This window comes from Epargyreus clarus, unplaced genomic scaffold (assembly GCF_041222505.1).
Source record: "Epargyreus clarus isolate Ecla_fem2 unplaced genomic scaffold, WU_Ecla_fem_2.2 ptg000022l, whole genome shotgun sequence".
NCBI classification, from domain to species: domain Eukaryota; kingdom Metazoa; phylum Arthropoda; class Insecta; order Lepidoptera; family Hesperiidae; genus Epargyreus; species Epargyreus clarus.
The window spans coordinates 1,490,314-1,510,166 of NW_027332229.1; the positions used below are offsets into that span (position 1 = coordinate 1,490,314).

Consider the following 19,853-nt stretch of genomic DNA (forward strand, 5'->3'; position numbering starts at 1 on the left):
GTTTGAGCTGTTTGAATCGTTTGAGTCATTTGAGTCGCGTGAGTCACCAGATCCAACGACTCGCACAGTTCGCAACGCGGGTCGCGAGTCATTCAGCTCGTTCAGATCAAACAGATCAATTGAGTTAATTTGATCTGATCTGTGAGCCGATTCATGACTCCGGCTCAGTCTTATGACTCGCGATCTGATCTGCAGCTCGCATGATTTGTTTGAGTTACCCATGTCTATTATATAGTATCGGTATTGGCCAACTGTCAGAAGATATCGTGAATAGCCAGCCTTATGAATCAGTGAACATGAATATAAAGGTTAGTATAGATATACAACAGTTTTTTAGTTCAATATGATGGAAGTTTATGATTAATGGTTTTTAAAAATTGCTTAATATTTATTATGAAAACTATTTTTATTTTTAACCAAAGTTTAAGATAAATCAAAGTTCTTAAATAATATTCTTTCTCTAAGAAAAATAAAATTTTCATATGGCAACAATGATGTGACAAAGAAATAGCGTCTACTTATGACATTGACAGTCGTTTGAATTTTAAAAACAATATTCTTCAACGTATTTTCCTATCGTAAAATCGTGATGTTTATAATTACGATAGTTATGTTTTAGTGTGTGAAATATAAATAAAAACATGGCTGGTCTAATGAGTGACAAGAAGAAAGCATTACTCGCTTATAAAGAGGAAGTTTTGAGGGATATAAAGTACTTCGAAAACCGTATTAAAGTAACTCAGTCGCAGAAAAATGATTCGAGCTATTTTGATGATGATGAGTAAGTAAATGCAAGAAGTTGTTAGTTTTACTTATATAAATATGATATACATAGTAGGTCGTTGTCAATCCCTTACATCCCACTTTTGAGGATGGATCTCCTATCAGGAGTAACAGTTTTACCGTAACCAATGATATAGGCTAAATAAAATGTAAAAATAGGTATTACAGGATCTAACAATTGGCAGTGGTAGCCTGGTGGTTGATACTCGACTTTTCAGTCTTGAGGTCCGAAATCAAACTCCAGGCAACGATATCATTTTTCAAAATTTTTTGGGCATCAGCAATTACCATTTGCTTACCCGTTATTTATAATCAATCTATCCAATTTTTACGTTTCTAAGATCGAAATTTGATTTTTCTTCGTATCATATATGAAAATGTCAAATAACAATCTGTCGATAAACAAAACTTTCAACAGATTGATTATCAATAACAATAGTTAAAGGATGAACCAATAAATCGTGAGGACAGGAAAGTGACAGGCTTAAGAGTTCTTTAAAAAAAGTTCTAATAGGTGCGTGGAGTCTACCAATTCGCACTTGGCCAGTGTGCTAACCAGTGAGAAAAGATGTTACATACAATATTAATAGTCTCTTATTCAGCCTTCCTTAAGCATGCAAATTGAATTAAATTTAATCAAATTAGATTATATAAAATTAAATTAAACCAAATTAAATTAAACAATACTTCATCCATCCATCCATCATCCATCAGCCTTTGCTAGTCCACTGCTGGACATAGGCCTCCCCTAGTCTGCGCCACTCCGACCGGTCTTGGGCCGTCTGCATCCAGCGGTTACCAGCCGTCCGCTTCACGTCGTCAGTCCACCTGGTCGGGGGGGGGCGTCCTGTACTCCTTTATTAAACTGTACTACCTACATTAAATTAAATGGTTTGAAATTTTAATTATTTAGATTAAATCATACATTATACAAGGAAATACAAAATTAATTTAAATCTCAACATCGTCATTCAAAAATTCTTTAATGTCATATGGTTTACAGTTCAGATTCCGATAACGACTTTACTTTGAACACCGGGCCATCGATCTCCCAACTGAAGCTGGAGCAAGGCATGCTGCAGACCTGTCTCCACGCCACCCAGGAGCTGACCAGCTTGTACGTCTTGCAGTCAGAGATCAATGTGATGGTCGAAGATCCGGTTTTGGAAAGGTATGTGTTATGTAGGATTTTTAATATAGACATGGACATCACAGCAAACAAGCATCAGACATAGCAGAGAGTAGCAGACGAGCATGCAGTCCACTTGATGGTAAGTGGCTACTGCCGTATTGACATCTGTAATCATTGCCAGTTGGTAGAACTCTCTGTGGTGCGACTCCGGCAGCACCACCGCTACAACTATTTCTGCCATAACAGCAGTGTTAAGCGCTGCTGTGTTCTGGTTTGAAGCGTGTGGTAAGAGAGGTATTTTTTCAAGGCGTTCCGGCTTAGTATTTGGGGTAGAGGCACATCTGTGGCTTATCTCAGGTAGGAATATCTAGTCCTATCTGGTGTTGATTACAGATGTCCATGGGCGGCAGTAGCCACTTATCATCAGGTGGACTGCATGCTCGTCTGCTACACCTATATTATAAAAAAAATAATAATTATTATTGTAACAAAAAATAGATCTGATTTCATAGAAATAAGCTTGTCTGCTATTCCTATGGTATTATAAAAGAAAAATCTCAATAGTGTGATGAAGTAGGTCCACCTCTTGTTGAGGTGTGGATAGACACCAATGTTTATTATGATATTTGTAACGGACACTTAGTCTTTTCTATTTTATCTCTATTTTGTTTGGTTGTCTCATATTTTAAAGTGTTTTACTATTAAGAATTTATAGGAAATTGTATTAGTTATAAGGTAGCATATATGTTTGTTTATATTGTAAGATTGTTTAATGTGTATTTACTGATAATTTATAAGTAATAAAGAATGCTATTTTATTCGAATTAAATAAAATGTAAAAGAGATAGACATAAGTAAGAGCGAGAGGGCTATTGTTGTCTCCGTCCGATAGATAGTGCTGTCTCTATCGGACACGCCCTCGCAAGGTCGCGCGCACCTGTGGCGCGCTCAAAACGAATATAAAGGGGCTTTTTTGTAAGGAGGATTCATTCCCTCCGACGCCTTCGATGAAGAAACACACTTGTAAGAAAGAAAAATTTGTAAGAAAGAAAATAAATACAGTCCACATATTGTAGCAAGAAGTCTCTTATTTGGCACCCTGGACCTCACAATATTGATGTGTTTATTTGTGTTTTACAGAGAGCCTCCGGTGATGGAGGAGGGTATGTGGCGTGAGGTGACCGCGGAGTGCAGGGTTGATCTCGTGCCCTTCAGTATCACATTTTTCACTCATAAACCAGTAAGTTATTATTTAATATAAACAATTATAATCAAGACAAAGTTTTTTATTATTTTTCTATTGTCTTACACTGAAAAGAATATCAAACAACAAATGTCAAACTCAAAAGCGCGCCCAATAATTGGCGCCACTCACATATAAAAAGTTTAGCTACTCAACTCGCCAGTCACAAATAGTTATGTTTCCGTAATACCTTGTCTATTTCTGAATACATGGGGGCTTTTTAAAAGTTTTTCTATCCGAGCAGATGGATATGAATTTTTCCTAACCCTAGAAGTCCTAACCTAATGATAAGGCAGACGGGCTACCTGATGGAAAGCAGTCACCGTCGCCTATGAACATTTGCAACACCAGAGGAGTCAATGCATCACCGGCTTTGAAGGAGAGCTATTTTTACGTCCCTCTTGAAGGGCCCCATTTCATAGCGCTCCGGGAATACCTCAGGAGGAAATTCATTCCACATTTTGTATATACGTTTGGTATGCATTACAATGCGCGATTGGCTTAGTGACGTCATTATACATACAATATGGTGGATGCCCCAAGATAACTGATAAATTATTTATTAATGAACATAGTATTCATAAATTTAAGTTAAATATTATTTATTTTGCAGACTCGCCATAAATTATTTATTAATGAACATAGTATTCATAAATTTAATTTAAATATAATTTAATTTGCAGACTCGCCATAAATTATTTATTAATGAACATAGTATTCATAAATTTAATTTAAATATAATTTAATTTGCAGACTCGCCATAAATTATTTATTAATGAACATAGTATTCATAAATTTAAGTTAAATATTATTTATTTTGCAGACTCGCCATAAATTATTTATTAATGAACATAGTATTAATAAATTTAATTTAAATATTATTTAATTTGCAGACTCGCCTCTACGGTCCCGTGTCATACCGCGGTTTGCGAGTGTTACCAGTGAAAGCAGCGCATGAGAACGAACTCCAGAAGTCAATACTACCACAGCTTGGGACACCCAGCGATGCTGTAGAGGTATGTTGAAGCTTCATTTAAACATTTGAAGAAGGTGACAGAACCCTCTGTGGTTCAACTCCGGCGGCATCACTGTTACACCTATTTCTGTTATAACAGCAGTGTTAACGCTCACACACACACACACACGCACGCACGCACGCACGCACGCACGCACGCACGCACGCACGCACGCACGCACGCACGCACGCACACACACACACACGCTTGGATTTTAAAACCCAGGAGATGCCCCACGGCTGACTATCATCTTCTTATCCCACCTAACACCACAGGGATTATAGGAGCGGCTGAAAAACAGCGCTACTCGAATCCCTGATTCTGAGACAGCAATGCTGAGCCGAATTCCTGTTGTCATATTAATATTATTGTAAAACTGTACATTTATTCTTTGTGTAAACTGTGTTATTATGGCAATTGTGCGGGACGACGCGAACAGCTGACTCAAGATTCGACGTAATTATAAGTTTGAAATTGTTTACTTAATTTATAGTTCATAATAGTTCATAAGTTGTAATAAATAAAGACTTCATTATTCGTAACACACGATCAGCTGATTAATATTGTATAGTTCAATGGCCGACGCTAAACAGCTGACTCCAACTCGATCAGCTGATCATAGCAGTAAGACGTAGTTACGTAAACAGCTGATAGTTTTTAATGTAATTTATTGATGTTTTTATTATGTTTGAATAGTGTTTTACTTATGTTTTATTGTTAATAGTATATAATAGGATTTAATAGAATAGGGAAAATAGATAATAGTTTAAGTTTTGTAAATGTATTAAAATAAATATTTCGTAATAGTTTATAGGGCATAGGTATAGGTGTCATTTATAATAGGTTTTGCAATAGTTTAGGTTTTAATAGAAGTTTAAATAGAAATATGTAAATTCCTAAACAAACTAAATAGATTATTATTATTATTATTGTGAATCATCGATTCAAGGCCACAGTTTGAACAGGTTCGTACAGGTCCGTACAGGTTTAGACATAGAATAACGGGAAATAGTTGTAATTGGCCAAAAGGCCTATATTCCTGCCTAAACCTGCTTCTAGTTGTGGTACTTGAGTCGGGGATATAAATAGGCCAGATTTTCAAATTTTCATTCAGTACTGGCAACAGACCTATGGAACAAACAGGAATAAAAGGAACAAGAACAAACAAGGAATTTCAATTCTTCCAACCCAGCAATTATAGTAATGTGCCCCTGCACATTTAATGGTCCTTCGAAAGCCGAATATTGAAGAAATTGAAGAATAGTAAGTAATATTATCGTTCCAATTGTCATTTTTGTGTATTAGCAAGAAGAATGCCGATCACACGCTCCGTGGGAAAAGAACGCCGAGACTCGACGGAAACGAAGCCCTCCTCGTCTGACGCGACCACTGGGACCTCCGCTACGGGCACAACAACAGAAACGTCGGCCACGGGAACCACCGCGACCGACACTACTGGGGGAACCTCCGCTACAGACACGTCCGTCACGACGAAGGGTACAGTAGCGTCAGTGGCCACTGGCACCACGATGGCCAGGCCGGCTGCGACCATTTTCAAGAATCCCGTCGAGCTCACCGCCAGTACTGATTCACCGACAGTAATACAGAAGCCTTCAGAAGCACATAGTCAGCATGGTTCGCGCGCTCCGAGTCGACGCGCCGGATCCACGCGTTCAAGGTCAAAGGCTTACAAGGTAGCCAAGGCCAAAGAAGAACTTATACGTCTGCAAGTGGAACTTGCAACAGCACGCCTCGCCGTTATAGAAGCAGAAGACGACGATGACGACGATGACGACGTCTCCGAGTACTCAAAAACAGAAGCCGACACCAGGGTCGACGAATGGTTGGAACAGCAAGCGCAACCGAGGCTAGCCATAGCCGACGAGCCGCACCTACCTCTCCGCGAAATAGAAGCCATCACGGAAGAGACAAGGCCGGTTCAACAGAATAATAGTACAGCGCACCATACCCAACCAGATCCGCGAGTACATACAACGGCGGGAGCTCAAGCACCGGCGGGAGTCCACGCGCAGCCAGACTTCTCTCAACTTACGTCAGCGATAACACAGGCTATCAAAGCTAGCCAGCGGTCCTCAAAGTTTGTTGAATTACCGACTTTTAACGGTAATTATCAGGACTGGCTACCTTTTAGAGCAGCATATATGGAAACAGAAGAGTCTTTTTCAATAGTAGAAAATATTAATAGGTTAAGAAGACATCTAATAGGAAGAGCTAAGGAAGCAGTTGAAAGCTTATTGATTACCAACGCGCACCCATCCGATGTTATGAAGACCTTGGAAATGAGATTCGGTAGATCGGAGATGATAGCAATGGCCGAAATAGACACATTGAGAACACTGCCGCGCCTCTGCGAGTCGCCTAGGGATATTTGCGTGTTCTCTACTAAGGTTACAAACGCCGTGTCTACACTTCGGGCATTGAAATGCGTCTACTATCTCTACAATCCGGAGGTATCTAAGGTAATGGTGGACAAGCTTACTCCTACTTTACGTTACAGATATTACGACTTTGCTGCAACACAACCGAAAGAAGAGCCTGACTTATTGAAGTTTGAAAAATTTATGAAGAGAGAAGCTGAGCTGTGCGGACCCTATGCACTCCCCGAACAGATAGCACCGCCGATGTATAGTAATAGACGTCCTCAGAAGACACATACAGTATTAGAAAAGCAGTCTACAGTTATACAGAAATGCCCCGTATGTGAAGAAACAGGTCACATCGCGACGGACTGCAAACAGTTTAAAGAAGCAAACGAAAGCACAAGATGGGATATAGCAAAGAAGAAACGACTATGCTTTCGGTGTCTACGCTTCAGAAACAAGACTCACAACTGCCGAACGAAGCCGTGTGGTATTAATAGTTGTAAGTATTTTCATAACAGGTTACTACACTTCAACAGAACAGAAAAGGCAGAAACAGAAGATAGGTCAACAGAGGTCATCAACTCCGCGTGGACTACAGCCAGACCTACAAAGAAGCAAACTTTTTTGAAAATAATCCCGGTACAGGCAACAGGTCCCAAGAATACGGTCAACACTTACGCGTTATTGGACGATGGATCTACAGTTACGCTGATAGACGACAGCCTTGCCTACGAAATAGGGGCAAAGGGACCCATCGACCCACTACGTATAGAAGCAATCAACGAGTTGAAAACAGCTGAAACGAAGTCAAGAAGAGTTAGCATCACACTCAACGGGTTGAACAATCACACAGCAAGCATTCAAGCGAGAACTATCAAGAACCTGCACGTATCGCCGCAGGAAATAGCAAGACAACAGATTGAAGAATGTGAACACTTGCGAGATCTTAGCGACGTACTTTCCTATGAAGATGCGAAGCCTACCATACTCATCGGTCAAGACAACTGGCATCTCCTTCTAGCATCAAGAGTGAGAAGGGGAAAGAAGAACCAACCGGTAGCGTCTCTCACGCCACTTGGGTGGGTACTTCACGGAAGCCACAACCGAATTATTGGACGTACCGCTAACTTCGTGTCACACATTACAGAAGCGCCGCAGGAAGATAAGCTTGAAGATCTCATGAAGCATTACTTCGCAATGGACTCGCTATGCATCAACCCAAAGAAGCCACAGTCGGACCCTGAAGAGCAAGCCTTACGTATCTTAAAGAAAAGTACAACCCAAACAGAAGAAGGAAGATACGAAACCGCTCTACTATGGAAAAGAGAAGAGGTCGACTTGCCTAACAACTACGACAACTCGTTGACACGTCTTATGCACATAGAAAAGAAGCTTGACCGTAATTCTCAATTAAAACAGAAGTATACAGAACAGATGGACGCGCTTATCAAGAAAGGATACGCCGAGCCTGCACCGAGGACAAAGACTCCCAATAGAACTTGGTATTTACCGCACTTCGCGGTAGTGAACCCAATGAAGCCAGATAAACTCCGAGTGGTACATGACGCCGCAGCGAAGACTAAGGGTGTCGCACTCAACGACTTGCTGTTGAAAGGTCCAGATCTACTGCAATCACTTCCAGGGGTCGTGATGAAGTTCCGACAGCATATGGTTGCAGTAACAGCTGACATTAAGGAAATGTTCATGCAAGTGAAGTTGAGAACAGAAGACAGAGACGCTCTTAGGTACCTGTGGCGAGGGAACCGTCGTGACGATCAACCACCCGAGGAGTATAGAATGACATCACTCATCTTCGGAGCTTCAAGTTCGCCGTCAACAGCAATATTCGTCAAGAACTTGAACGCTAAGAAGTATGAAGAGACCGAGCCAGAAGCAGCCTCCGCCATTATAGAGAAGCATTACGTCGACGACTACCTGGACAGCTTTAGAAGCATCGAAGAAGCCATACGTATCACTTCAAGCGTGCGTGACATACACAGAAGAGCTTGCTTCGAGTTGAAACAGTGGAAGTCCAATACGCCCGCGCTACTACAAGCACTAGGGGAACAGGAGTCGTCACAGAACATAGAACTCTATAAGGCGGGTGAGCAGCTGGAACGTGTGTTGGGAATCATATGGAGACCGGATACAGACGAACTTACCTTCAACCTCAATTTAACGCGTGTGCCTTGTGAACTTATAGATGGGAAAACACCGACGAAGAGAGAAGCCCTACGTATAGTTATGTCGCTTTTTGATCCGTTAGGCTTTGCTTCACCAGTTACTATAAGAGCTAAGCAGATTTTACAGGAACTCTGGCGGCGTGGGACATCGTGGGACGAGAAAATAGAAGATCACATAGCGGAACAGTGGCGCGACTGGATGGTACATTTGAGAAGCCTCTCGAATATAGCAATACCAAGAAGATACCTACAGTACAGCGACGCTACATCCCTTCAGCTCCACGTGTTCACCGACGCCAGCGAGTCAGCCTACGCAGCGGTATTGTATTGGAGAGCAACGGCACCCAACGGCGACGTCAGCATATCACTAATTATGTCCAAGGCCAAGGTGGCACCTTTAAAGTTAACATCTATACCTAGGTTAGAGTTACAAGCTGCAGTGATGGGAACTCGCCTCGCCGACGCCGTCGTTAAAGAACATCAACGAAAGCCGGACTCAAGAACGTTCTGGACGGACAGCCGCACAGTACTCTCATGGATCAAGGCTGGTTCGCGCTCTTACAAGTCGTATGTGGCACATCGCATAGCGGCTATAGAAGAAGGTACAAAGGTAAGTGAGTGGCGCTGGGTGCCAACGAAGTCCAACGTGGCGGACGATGCCACAAGAAATGTCCCAATAGGGTTCAATAAGAACCACAGGTGGTATAGGGGACCGGACTTCCTACACGAGGATTCGAGCACCTGGCCAATAGAGAACTCTGCGTCGTATCCATCAGAACCTACAGGTGAAGAAAGAACACACAACATAGTAACAGAACGAGGTCTGCAGCTGGCTGAAGGTCTACCGGAGATATCTAGATTTTCAAATTGGGATAGATTACGTTTCACTACAGCAAGGGTTTTACAGTTTATACAGCTTTGCAGGACGTCTAAACAGCGGGTCAATTACAAGAGGACTAGACGAAACGCTCAAGCGGACCCCGACTGGCGACGTCAAAAGAAGACACCGGTGGCTCCACAGGTAAAGCATAGAAAAATAGAACAAGCCAAGTGTTATATCTCCGTGCCCGCAGAACTCCTCCGAGAAGCAGAAGAGTTATTAATGCGTTCATCGCAAGAAAGTTCATTTCAGGTTGATATAGATAACATGAAACGTCAGAAGCCTATAGACAGAGATAGCCGATTACATCGATTAAGTGTCAAGTATGAAAATGGTGCCCTGAGACTCCGAAGCCGCATCGAAGCAATAGAAGCCGTCACAAATGAGGTCAAGAACCCCATGGTGCTGGACGGTGACCATCCCACAGTCAAACTATGGATACACAGCATCCATAGACAGATGCACCACAGCGGAGTCGAGGCCACGGTAAACGAGTGTCGACAAAGGTATTGGGTTTTACGGTTACGTCCGGTGACGCGAACTATTATACGACAATGTCTCAGATGCCGAATGAAGACTCAAGCACCGCCGTACCCGAGAACCGGAGACCTACCGTCGTGTCGCTTGGCACATCACAAGCGACCTTTCACATACACAGGAGTCGACTACTTCGGGCCGCTTACAGTAACAGTCGGGCGTACCAATCAGAAGAGGTATGTAGCTATCTTCACCTGTCTAACCACACGTGCTATTCATCTAGAAGTTACAGCATCGCTCACCACCGACTCTGCGGTGATGGCGCTCCGGCGGATGATGGCGCGCCGTGGACGTCCGGCGCAAATATGGTCGGACAACGGCACCAACCTGAGGGGCGCTGACAAGGAACTACGGCAGGCGATCGACGCAGCCACAGCGGAGGAGGCTGCTAAGAAGATCATCTCGTGGCGATTCATCCCACCTGGCGCGCCCTTCATGGGAGGCGCGTGGGAAAGGCTCGTGCGCTCCGTGAAAACTGCACTGCAAGCAACGCTTCACGAACGACATCCAGCAGAAGAAGTCCTCACGACGCTCCTGGCAGAGGTGGAATATACAGTGAACAGCCGACCTCTCACCCACGTGTCAGTGAGCGCCGAGGACCCAGAAGCGCTTACACCGAACCATTTCCTACTCGGCGGGAACGGAAGAGTATCGACCCCGGGAGAGTTCAACGACCGCGACACCATATGCAAAAACAGCTGGCGTGCCGCGCAGAGATTAACCGACATATTCTGGACAAGATGGCTTCGAGAGTACCTTCCTGAGCTTCAACACCGGCGGGAGCCCCACGGAAGAGGGGCAACAGTGAAGATCGGCGACTTAGTACAAATATTGGATAGTAACCTACCTAGGAACATATGGGTTCGAGGTCGGGTCATCGCAACATTTCCGGGTCCAGACAACATAGTAAGAACAGTCGACGTGGCAACCAAGGGAGGAGTTCTACGCCGGCCAGTGAGGAAGCTGGTAGTGCTGCCTATAGAAGACGTCGCCCCAGCACCGACAGAAGATGCAACACAGCTGCACGGCGGGAGAAATGTGCGGGACGACGCGAACAGCTGACTCAAGATTCGACGTAATTATAAGTTTGAAATTGTTTACTTAATTTATAGTTCATAATAGTTCATAAGTTGTAATAAATAAAGACTTCATTATTCGTAACACACGATCAGCTGATTAATATTGTATAGTTCAATGGCCGACGCTAAACAGCTGACTCCAACTCGATCAGCTGATCATAGCAGTAAGACGTAGTTACGTAAACAGCTGATAGTTTTTAATGTAATTTATTGATGTTTTTATTATGTTTGAATAGTGTTTTACTTATGTTTTATTGTTAATAGTATATAATAGGATTTAATAGAATAGGGAAAATAGATAATAGTTTAAGTTTTGTAAATGTATTAAAATAAATATTTCGTAATAGTTTATAGGGCATAGGTATAGGTGTCATTTATAATAGGTTTTGCAATAGTTTAGGTTTTAATAGAAGTTTAAATAGAAATATGTAAATTCCTAAACAAACTAAATAGATTATTATTATTATTATTGTGAATCATCGATTCAAGGCCACAGTTTGAACAGGTTCGTACAGGTCCGTACAGGTTTAGACATAGAATAACGGGAAATAGTTGTAATTGGCCAAAAGGCCTATATTCCTGCCTAAACCTGCTTCTAGTTGTGGTACTTGAGTCGGGGATATAAATAGGCCAGATTTTCAAATTTTCATTCAGTACTGGCAACAGACCTATGGAACAAACAGGAATAAAAGGAACAAGAACAAACAAGGAATTTCAATTCTTCCAACCCAGCAATTATAGTAATGTGCCCCTGCACAGCAATAAACGTTTATTATTATTATTATTATTATAAAGGATTCTACCGTCTTACAAATGGTTCTACGAGTACAACCACAAAAAGGCTTCTATCCCTAACTCCATGACAATAAAAACATTCCATTATATTTCCAGGTGCTAAGAAGCTATGCAGTGGCCTACAGATCTCGTCGCACGACACTAGCGCGCCTCGCTGAGAAGTACCCGAATAATCTGTTCATGGAGCCAATGGTATGTATCACATTGTGCCACTGCCCCACTGCTGGGCACGGGTCTCCTCTCAGAATGAGAAGGATTAGGTCATAGTCCACCGCGCTGGACAAGTGCGTATTGGTAGACTTCACATACCTTTGATAACTTTTTTGTAAGAACTAGAGTAGGTTTTTTCATGATCTTTTCCTTCAGCATCAAAGCAAGTTATAATTATTTTTATATCACGGCGTGCGTAAATTGACGTTTTACGCACGCTTCGCGTGCGCAAAACCCCCATTTCCGACCCCGTAATATAAAATTTTATACAACACGCGGACGAAAAATGTTTTTCTGACTCGTGTGATTGCAGTCCTCGCCTGCGGCTCGGCCTGCAAACTCACACTTGTCAGAAAAAAATTTTTCGTCCTCGTATCGTAATGTACTATTTTAATGCACATAGTTTTGGAAAATAAGGTCTGAACCTGGCACTCGAATCTTTGCCTTCCAGATTGAAAGATAGAATTTCGAATCACTACTATAATAGTCCGCGTAAAACTGCTAGTCCGCTCTGAATATAGAAATGAATCGCGTCGTCATAGCAAATTGTATGACTACACCTGTTCGCAACAACTTCAAAGCGGACTAGCAGTTTGGCGCGGACTATACAGTCACATCACACTGATTCATGTATAGATCACATAATTGCTATTTATTGATAATTTACATCAACTTTTAAATACTTTTGCTATTTTTTTATATTTTTGGAATATTCAGTCTCGCTTTGAGTTATGAGATGTCATCTGATTTTTGCAATGTCTTTTGTAAAGTGTGATATATATTATTTTATAATATAGGAGTAGCAGACTAGCATGCAGTGCACCTGATCGTAAGCTATTGCCGTGTGGACATCTATAATCAATACCAGATAGGATAAGATATTCCTACCTGAGGTCGGCCACAGATGCGCCGCTACCCCTGAGGACTAAGCTGGAACGCCTCGGAAAAGTCTGTCTCCCTTACCACACCCTTCAAACCATAACACAGCAGCGCTTAACACTGCTGTTATTAGGTAGAAATAGGTGTGGCGGTGGTGCCACCGGAGTCGAACCACAGACGGTTGTACCACCTTCATAAATTTGTGAATAAAGATGTATTATTGTAAATGTTGAGGATTATGGAAGAATATATTTAGTTATTTATTGCACCTCTTTAAAAATAAAAAGATACAAGAGGGCTTGCCAAATAGCAAGCTGAATGCCTAATGGCATTCTCGGCCAGTCAACCCTGGGTGAATATACTGTATTTTTAGAATCCCTTCTCAGCATTTTAACACTACGTTATGTATTTTTCAGGCGGATGGTGGTTATATAATAAAATGCGCCGATCTTCTAGAAGTTTCTTGGATCCTCGAGAACAAGTGGTCGCCGGTCGCCGCCTTTCATCACAGGATGAAGTTCGATTTGGAATATATGGGTATGTTATATGGTTTGTTATATATTTGAAGTAAAAAGTAAATTTTAATTCAAAAATTATCAGGATTTTCCTTACAAAGCGAACGAGGTGTTCTAGCTTAGTCCTCAGGGGTAGCGGCGCGTCTGTGGCCGAATGTAGGTAGGACTAATCTTATCCTAGACAAACTTTTGCCCGCGGCTTCGCTCGCGTTACGAAGTAATATTTTCATCCCCTATTTTATGCCCTTGGGGGTAGAATTGATCAAAATCCTTTCTTAGCGAATGCGTACGTCATAACATCTACCTGCATGCCAAATTTCAGCCCGATCCGTCCAGTGGTTTGGGCTGTGCGTTGATAGATCACTATGTCAGTCATTCACCTTTGAGTTATATACATTTAGATTGATTACAGATGTCCATACGGCAGTCGTCACTTACCCAAAATGTACTTACGTATGTAATATATATTACTTACGTAAAATATATTGCAAATATGTACGAGCGACCCGCGTGGCGGAGCGGTCACCATACCGGTCTGAAGCGTAGAGGCTCCCGGGTTCGATCCCCGGCCAGACAATATCTGGAATGATGAATTTAGGTCTCTGTTTCTGGGTTTGAGTGTTTGTGTCTTTCTCTATGTGTGTGTCCATAGCACCCACGATACAGGGAATCCTAGTATTTTTTTTTTCATTTTTTTTATAATATAGAAGTAACAGACGAGCATGCAGTCCACCTGATGGTAAGTGGCTACTGCCGCTTAAGGACATCAGTAATCATTTAGCGCCATTTAGTGAGGACTAAACTGGTATGTATACCTTAAAGTATGTATCCCTTACCACACCCTTCAAACCGGAAAACAGCAGCGCCTAACACTGCTGTTATTAGATAGAAATAGGTGTGGCGGTGGTGCCGCCGGAGTCGAACCACAAAGGGTTCTACCACTTACATGTAATCTGCTCAGGGGTGGCTGTCGTTCTATTGAATCTAGAATGTCTAAATAAATTATTTGGTTTCAGAGGAAGCTTACGTGAAGATAATATCACAAGTGCACAAGGAACTCTCCGATCCGTCGCTGACCACGGACGAGCGGACGCGATTGATGGCGAAGATCATCGCCACATGCTTGGAGGCGAGAGGTTAGTGTTACACACTATATTAGAACCCTAATACAGTACGCGTGCTTGCCATACCGTTACGAGTTCAAACATGTGGATAGAGCATTTGACTCGTGTTGGGTTGCTTCCGCTTTCTCTTATAATATAAGAGTAGCAAAGGACTATGTAGTCCATCTGATGGTAAGTGGCTACTGCCGCCCATGGACATCTGTAATTGATCCCAAATAGAATAAGATTCCTACCTGAGATCACCTATAGATGCGCCGCTACACCTAAGGACTGCTGGAACGCCTCGGACAAGTATGTCTCTTACCGCACCCTTCAAACCGGAACACAGCAGCGCTTAACCCTGCTGTTATACTAGAAATAGGTGATGCCACAGAACCACAGAAGGTTCTATTACTAATGAATTTCTACCTAAGGTCGGCCACAGCTTCGTTGCTCATGTTTTTGATGAGAAATAAATGACATATTCAGTTTTGGTAACAAACTGAGGGTAGATGGTAGAAGTGCCATCTACCCTCATTTTGTCGACATCTACCTTCAGTTAAGTCGTTGCCGACATATGTATGTATTTAGGTGTGTGGGTGTATATATGTACAGATAAATTATACAATGTTATTGAAACAAGATTAATATATTCACAGGTCCACGTTACGAAAGCATGGAGTCTGATTTGGAGTCAGAAAATCCAAAATCGGTTTTCAATGAAGAAATCGAGCAACTTCAGAAGAAAGACAGTGAAGTTATGGCGCCGCCTAAAAGCTTACCAAAGAGAATTAAACCGAAAGGCAAAGAGAATACTATAGATAATAGAAAACCTACTAAACGAACCGCCACAGATGATAAAATAGATTCTAAGAAAGCTAAGCTGAATAAAGATGGAAGGAATAGTGTTGCTAGCGCGTCTAAAGATAGTGTTGCTATTGTAAATAAGGAAAATAATGGTATTAACCAAGTTTCAGATAATATAGTTCAGAAAGATACTAATAAAGGAAGTAAAAGTAAAGCGAAAGAAATTGGTGCGAGTTCAAAAAAATCTAACGATGTTGGTGATTTAAGGAAATCTAATAAAATTTCTAACAATGTTAAGGAGTCGGATAATAATCCTAAAAAATCTGATACTGTTAATAAAAATACTAATATTAAAAATGTGAATGCTAAAAATACAAATACTAAAAATACGAAACGAGTTGAAAATAATGAAGATGATTTAAATAATCCTAAGTTAACTAAAGGACATAATATAAATGAAGGTACTTCAGAGAATACGGAAATAAGTAATACTAAAAAAAATAAAGAAAATGTTTCTCAGAAAGATATGAAAAAAAATGCTAAAGGGGCTTATAAAAATAATACTAAATCAGCGAATACTGAGAAAGATAATAAAGTTATTTCTAATAATAATAAAGATAGTATCCCTAAGAAAAGTGTCACCAAAGTTAACTGTAAAGATGTTGCCAGTGTAAATGGTATTGCTAATAAAAACGATGAAGTGGTTGCTAAAAACAGTGTTGCCAAAACTAAATCTGATAAAGTGAGAAATGTTGCCAGCACGAATGATAAAAATACCGAAATCATAGCTAAGAAAAGTGTGAAGGCTAAATCTAGTGATAACGTCAATGTTGCCAGTACAAACACTATTATTAATAATAATGATGTACCTACAAAGAGTGTTGGCAAATCTGCTGGTAGTCTTAAAAGTGTTGCCAACGTAAACACAAATAATAAAAACGATGAAGTTGTTTCTAAAAAAAGTATTGCCAAACCTAAATCCGCTGCTAATGTTAACAATGTTGCCAATGTCAATACTATTTCAAATAAAAATGACGTTCCGTCTAATAGTGTTGCCACAAAATCAAGTAATATTAATTATATTAATACAGATTCAAATATAAATGATAATGCAAAGAAAAATGTTAAAGGTAAGTCTTTGAAAAGACCGTCTGAAAACGATGTTCTAAATTCAATTAAGATTAAAGATAAAGATGATATTCCTTTGCAGAAAAAGAAAAAGAAAAATAATATGAATTCTGATGTCATTAAGCAAAATATTGAAAGTCATTCTAATGGAGATTCCAATAGAGATAATATAAAAGAAAATATTAATAATACGAATAAAGTTAACAAAATACCAGAAAACGCTAAAATTGAACCAAAATCAAAAACAAAATCGACACAGATTAAAATTTCCAAACAGAATATAAATAAAGATAAAGAAAAACTTGTAAGTCAAGATTTTGAAAAAACGTCAAATTCGAAAAACCATGACACTTTACAAAAAGTGACAGTTAAAAGTAAAAGCTCAAATGCGAAAATCATAGACAAGTTGACTGACAAAATTGCCCATAAAGGAGAGAGTAATGTTGCTAATAAAAAAGTTGGTGACAAAAATGTTGCCAGCAATAGAAAACATTTAGAAGTTAATGATAATATTGATCGTAATATTAATGATAATGATAAAAATAATGAAACAAATGATGAAAATAACCACAGAAATCATGATAAAAATATCCACAGAAATAATGATAAAATTATCCACAGGAATAATGATAAAAATACCAACGGAAATAATGATAAAAATATCCAAAAAAATAATGATAAGAATATCCACAGAAATAATGATAAAAACAATGACATCAATTATAAAATGTTTAAATCTAATATCAAAGAGAAAATAGTTAAAAGTGCCAAAAATCTAGACCCAAAAAGTCCTGTACAAAAATTGAAGGTATTGAACCACAGAAACAAAATACCGCCAAAGCGTAAAGAAACTGAAAATACAAAAACACAAGATGGAAGCAAATTTACTAAGATACCTCAAAAATTATCAAAACATGGTGGTGTTAAGAAAAATCCGCTAAGGATTAGCCCAAGTAAGTGATCTTATATCTTTATATATATATTTCTTATGTGCGTGTGTATGTCACTGAACTCCTCCTAAACGACTGGACTGATTTTGATGAAATTTGTTCTGTGTTCAAGGGGACTTGGGAATGGTTTAGATTCACGATTTAGTCCGTAGGAAAAGGTTTTTTAAATTAATTTTTAATTCGTAAGTAGTTGTTGATTTTGGAATGTTTCACATTGGATTCGACAGACTTCACTACCAAATATTCTATCTATTTTTCGAACCCGTAAGTGATAAGGGTTGTTCACCCTTAACATTTATTTTTACTTATATGGCAACACAACGTTTGCCGGGTCAGCTAGTCTTATATATAAAATTCTCGTGTCACAGTGTTAGTTACCATACTCCTCCGAAACGGCTTTAACGATCTTCACCAAATTTTATATACATATTCAGTAGGTCTGAGAATCGGCTACTATCTATTTTTCATACCCCTAAGTGATAAGCGTTGTTCACACTTAACATTTTTTTATGTATATGGCAACACAGCGTTTGCCGGGTCAGCTAGTATATGTATATAAGTTTGTTTGTTTATAATATAAGAGTAGCAGACGGGCATGCAGTCCACCTGATGGTAAGTGGCTACTGCTGTATGGACATCTGTAATCAACCCCAGATAGAATTAGATATTCCTACCTGAGGTTGTAAGTGGCTATTGCCATATGGACATGTGTAATCAATCCTACATTGGATTAGAGTCCCACTGAGATCGGCCATAGTTGCGCCGTTAACCCTGACCAAGCTGGAAGGCCTCGGGAAAGTCTGTCTCCCTTACCACACACTTCAAACCAGAACACAGCAGCGCGCCACTGCTGTTATTAGGCAGAAAGAGATGTGACGGTGGTGCCGTCGGAGTCGAACTATTCCGGTTCTACAATTCTTTGAACTGCTTTTTTTTATGTAATTTTGTTACTAAACTTATCAATTTTATATTTTCAGGAAAAACGTCGTCAATATCAAAATCCGATTCTCAAAATGTGTCGAAAACAAGTCAAATAAGCGTACAGAAGAGTGTTACGGGAATACCAAGTAAGTAAATAAATAATAAATAAAAATGTATATATTCATACAGACGAGCATGCAGTCCACCTGATGGTATAGTCCGCGCCAAACTACTAGTCCGCTCTGAATATAGAAATGAATCGCGTCGCCATAGCAAATTGTATGACTACACCTCCTCGCAACAACTTCAGAGAATACGGATTTTTTTTTTTTATTATAATCAACATCGACATTGTGAATTTATGTAATTTATTTTATCTGTCTATTGAAATTTATTATTTATAATGATTGTTAATAAGTGTAATTGGTGCATAACCGTTCTTCTTAACATTAAACAATAAATAAATAAATAAAAAAAAATTCAGAGAGGACTAGCATTTTGGCGCGGACTATAAGTGTCTACTGCCGCCCATGAACATCTGTAATCAACTCCAGATAGGATTAGATTTCTACCTGAGGTCGCACACAGATGCTCTGCTATCTAAGGACTAAGCTGGAATGCCCTAGAAAAGTATGTCTCTCTTACCACACCCTTCACATCAGAACACAGCAGCTCTTAACAATGTTGTTATAACAAAAATCGGTATGGTGGTGGTGGTGCCGCCGGAGTCGACCCACAGAAGGTTCTACCACCTTTAAAGCTTCTACTAGTAATATGTTACATGTTTTATTTCAGGATTACTGAAAAAACCAATATCGAAGACAAAAACATGATTTACAAAAAACTACGCTGTTATGAGAACTGATTCGCGTAAGAAATAAGTGTGACGGTGGTAACTCACCATTTTCGTTCTAATATTTTTCCTTGTGATGCAAAATGTATGTTTCAATAAATTGTTTCAAGTTTTTTGTTTTACTAATTATAAGAGCTATTTTTAATTTATGGAATGTTATAATAAAAATATTGATTTTGTGTATGTTTTGTGTAAATATCGTAATTTTATTTGCAAATGGGTTTTTGATAAATAAAAGTTTTTGAATTCACTAAATATATTTTATTTCAAAATATAAAATACTTCATTAAAATTTAACAATAAGAAGTTAATATTATTTTATTGCACTTTTATTTTTTTTATTGACCAGAAGGGGGTGTCAAAAAAGTCAAGAATGCCCAAAATGACAATATTTTTAAAAATAATTATGACTATTCTTATATTAAAAATAAGGAATCGGGAAATAAAAAGTGAAA

The 19,853-nt window shown here is 39.7% G+C and overlaps 1 protein-coding gene across 2 annotated transcripts; it reads left to right on the forward strand.

The window, feature by feature from the left end:
- Positions 1-534: 534 nt before the first annotated feature.
- Positions 535-19,598, forward strand: LOC140751300 (uncharacterized). Of its 2 annotated transcripts, XM_073085206.1 has the most exons (10): positions 535-781; positions 1,787-1,954; positions 3,056-3,155; positions 4,052-4,174; positions 12,129-12,224; positions 13,538-13,658; positions 14,653-14,772; positions 15,399-17,627; positions 18,602-18,691; positions 19,341-19,598. In XM_073085206.1, exons 1-10 carry the CDS (start codon positions 642-644, stop codon positions 19,376-19,378), a joined length of 3,225 nt encoding a protein of 1,074 aa, XP_072941307.1. In that variant the 5' UTR covers positions 535-641; the 3' UTR covers positions 19,379-19,598. The 2 variants fall into 2 exon arrangements, with proteins under 2 accessions (XP_072941307.1, XP_072941308.1); XM_073085207.1 differs by lacking the exons at positions 18,602-18,691; positions 19,341-19,598 and having other exon boundaries at positions 15,399-16,676; positions 16,757-16,915.
- The last annotated feature ends 255 nt before the right edge of the window (positions 19,599-19,853 follow it).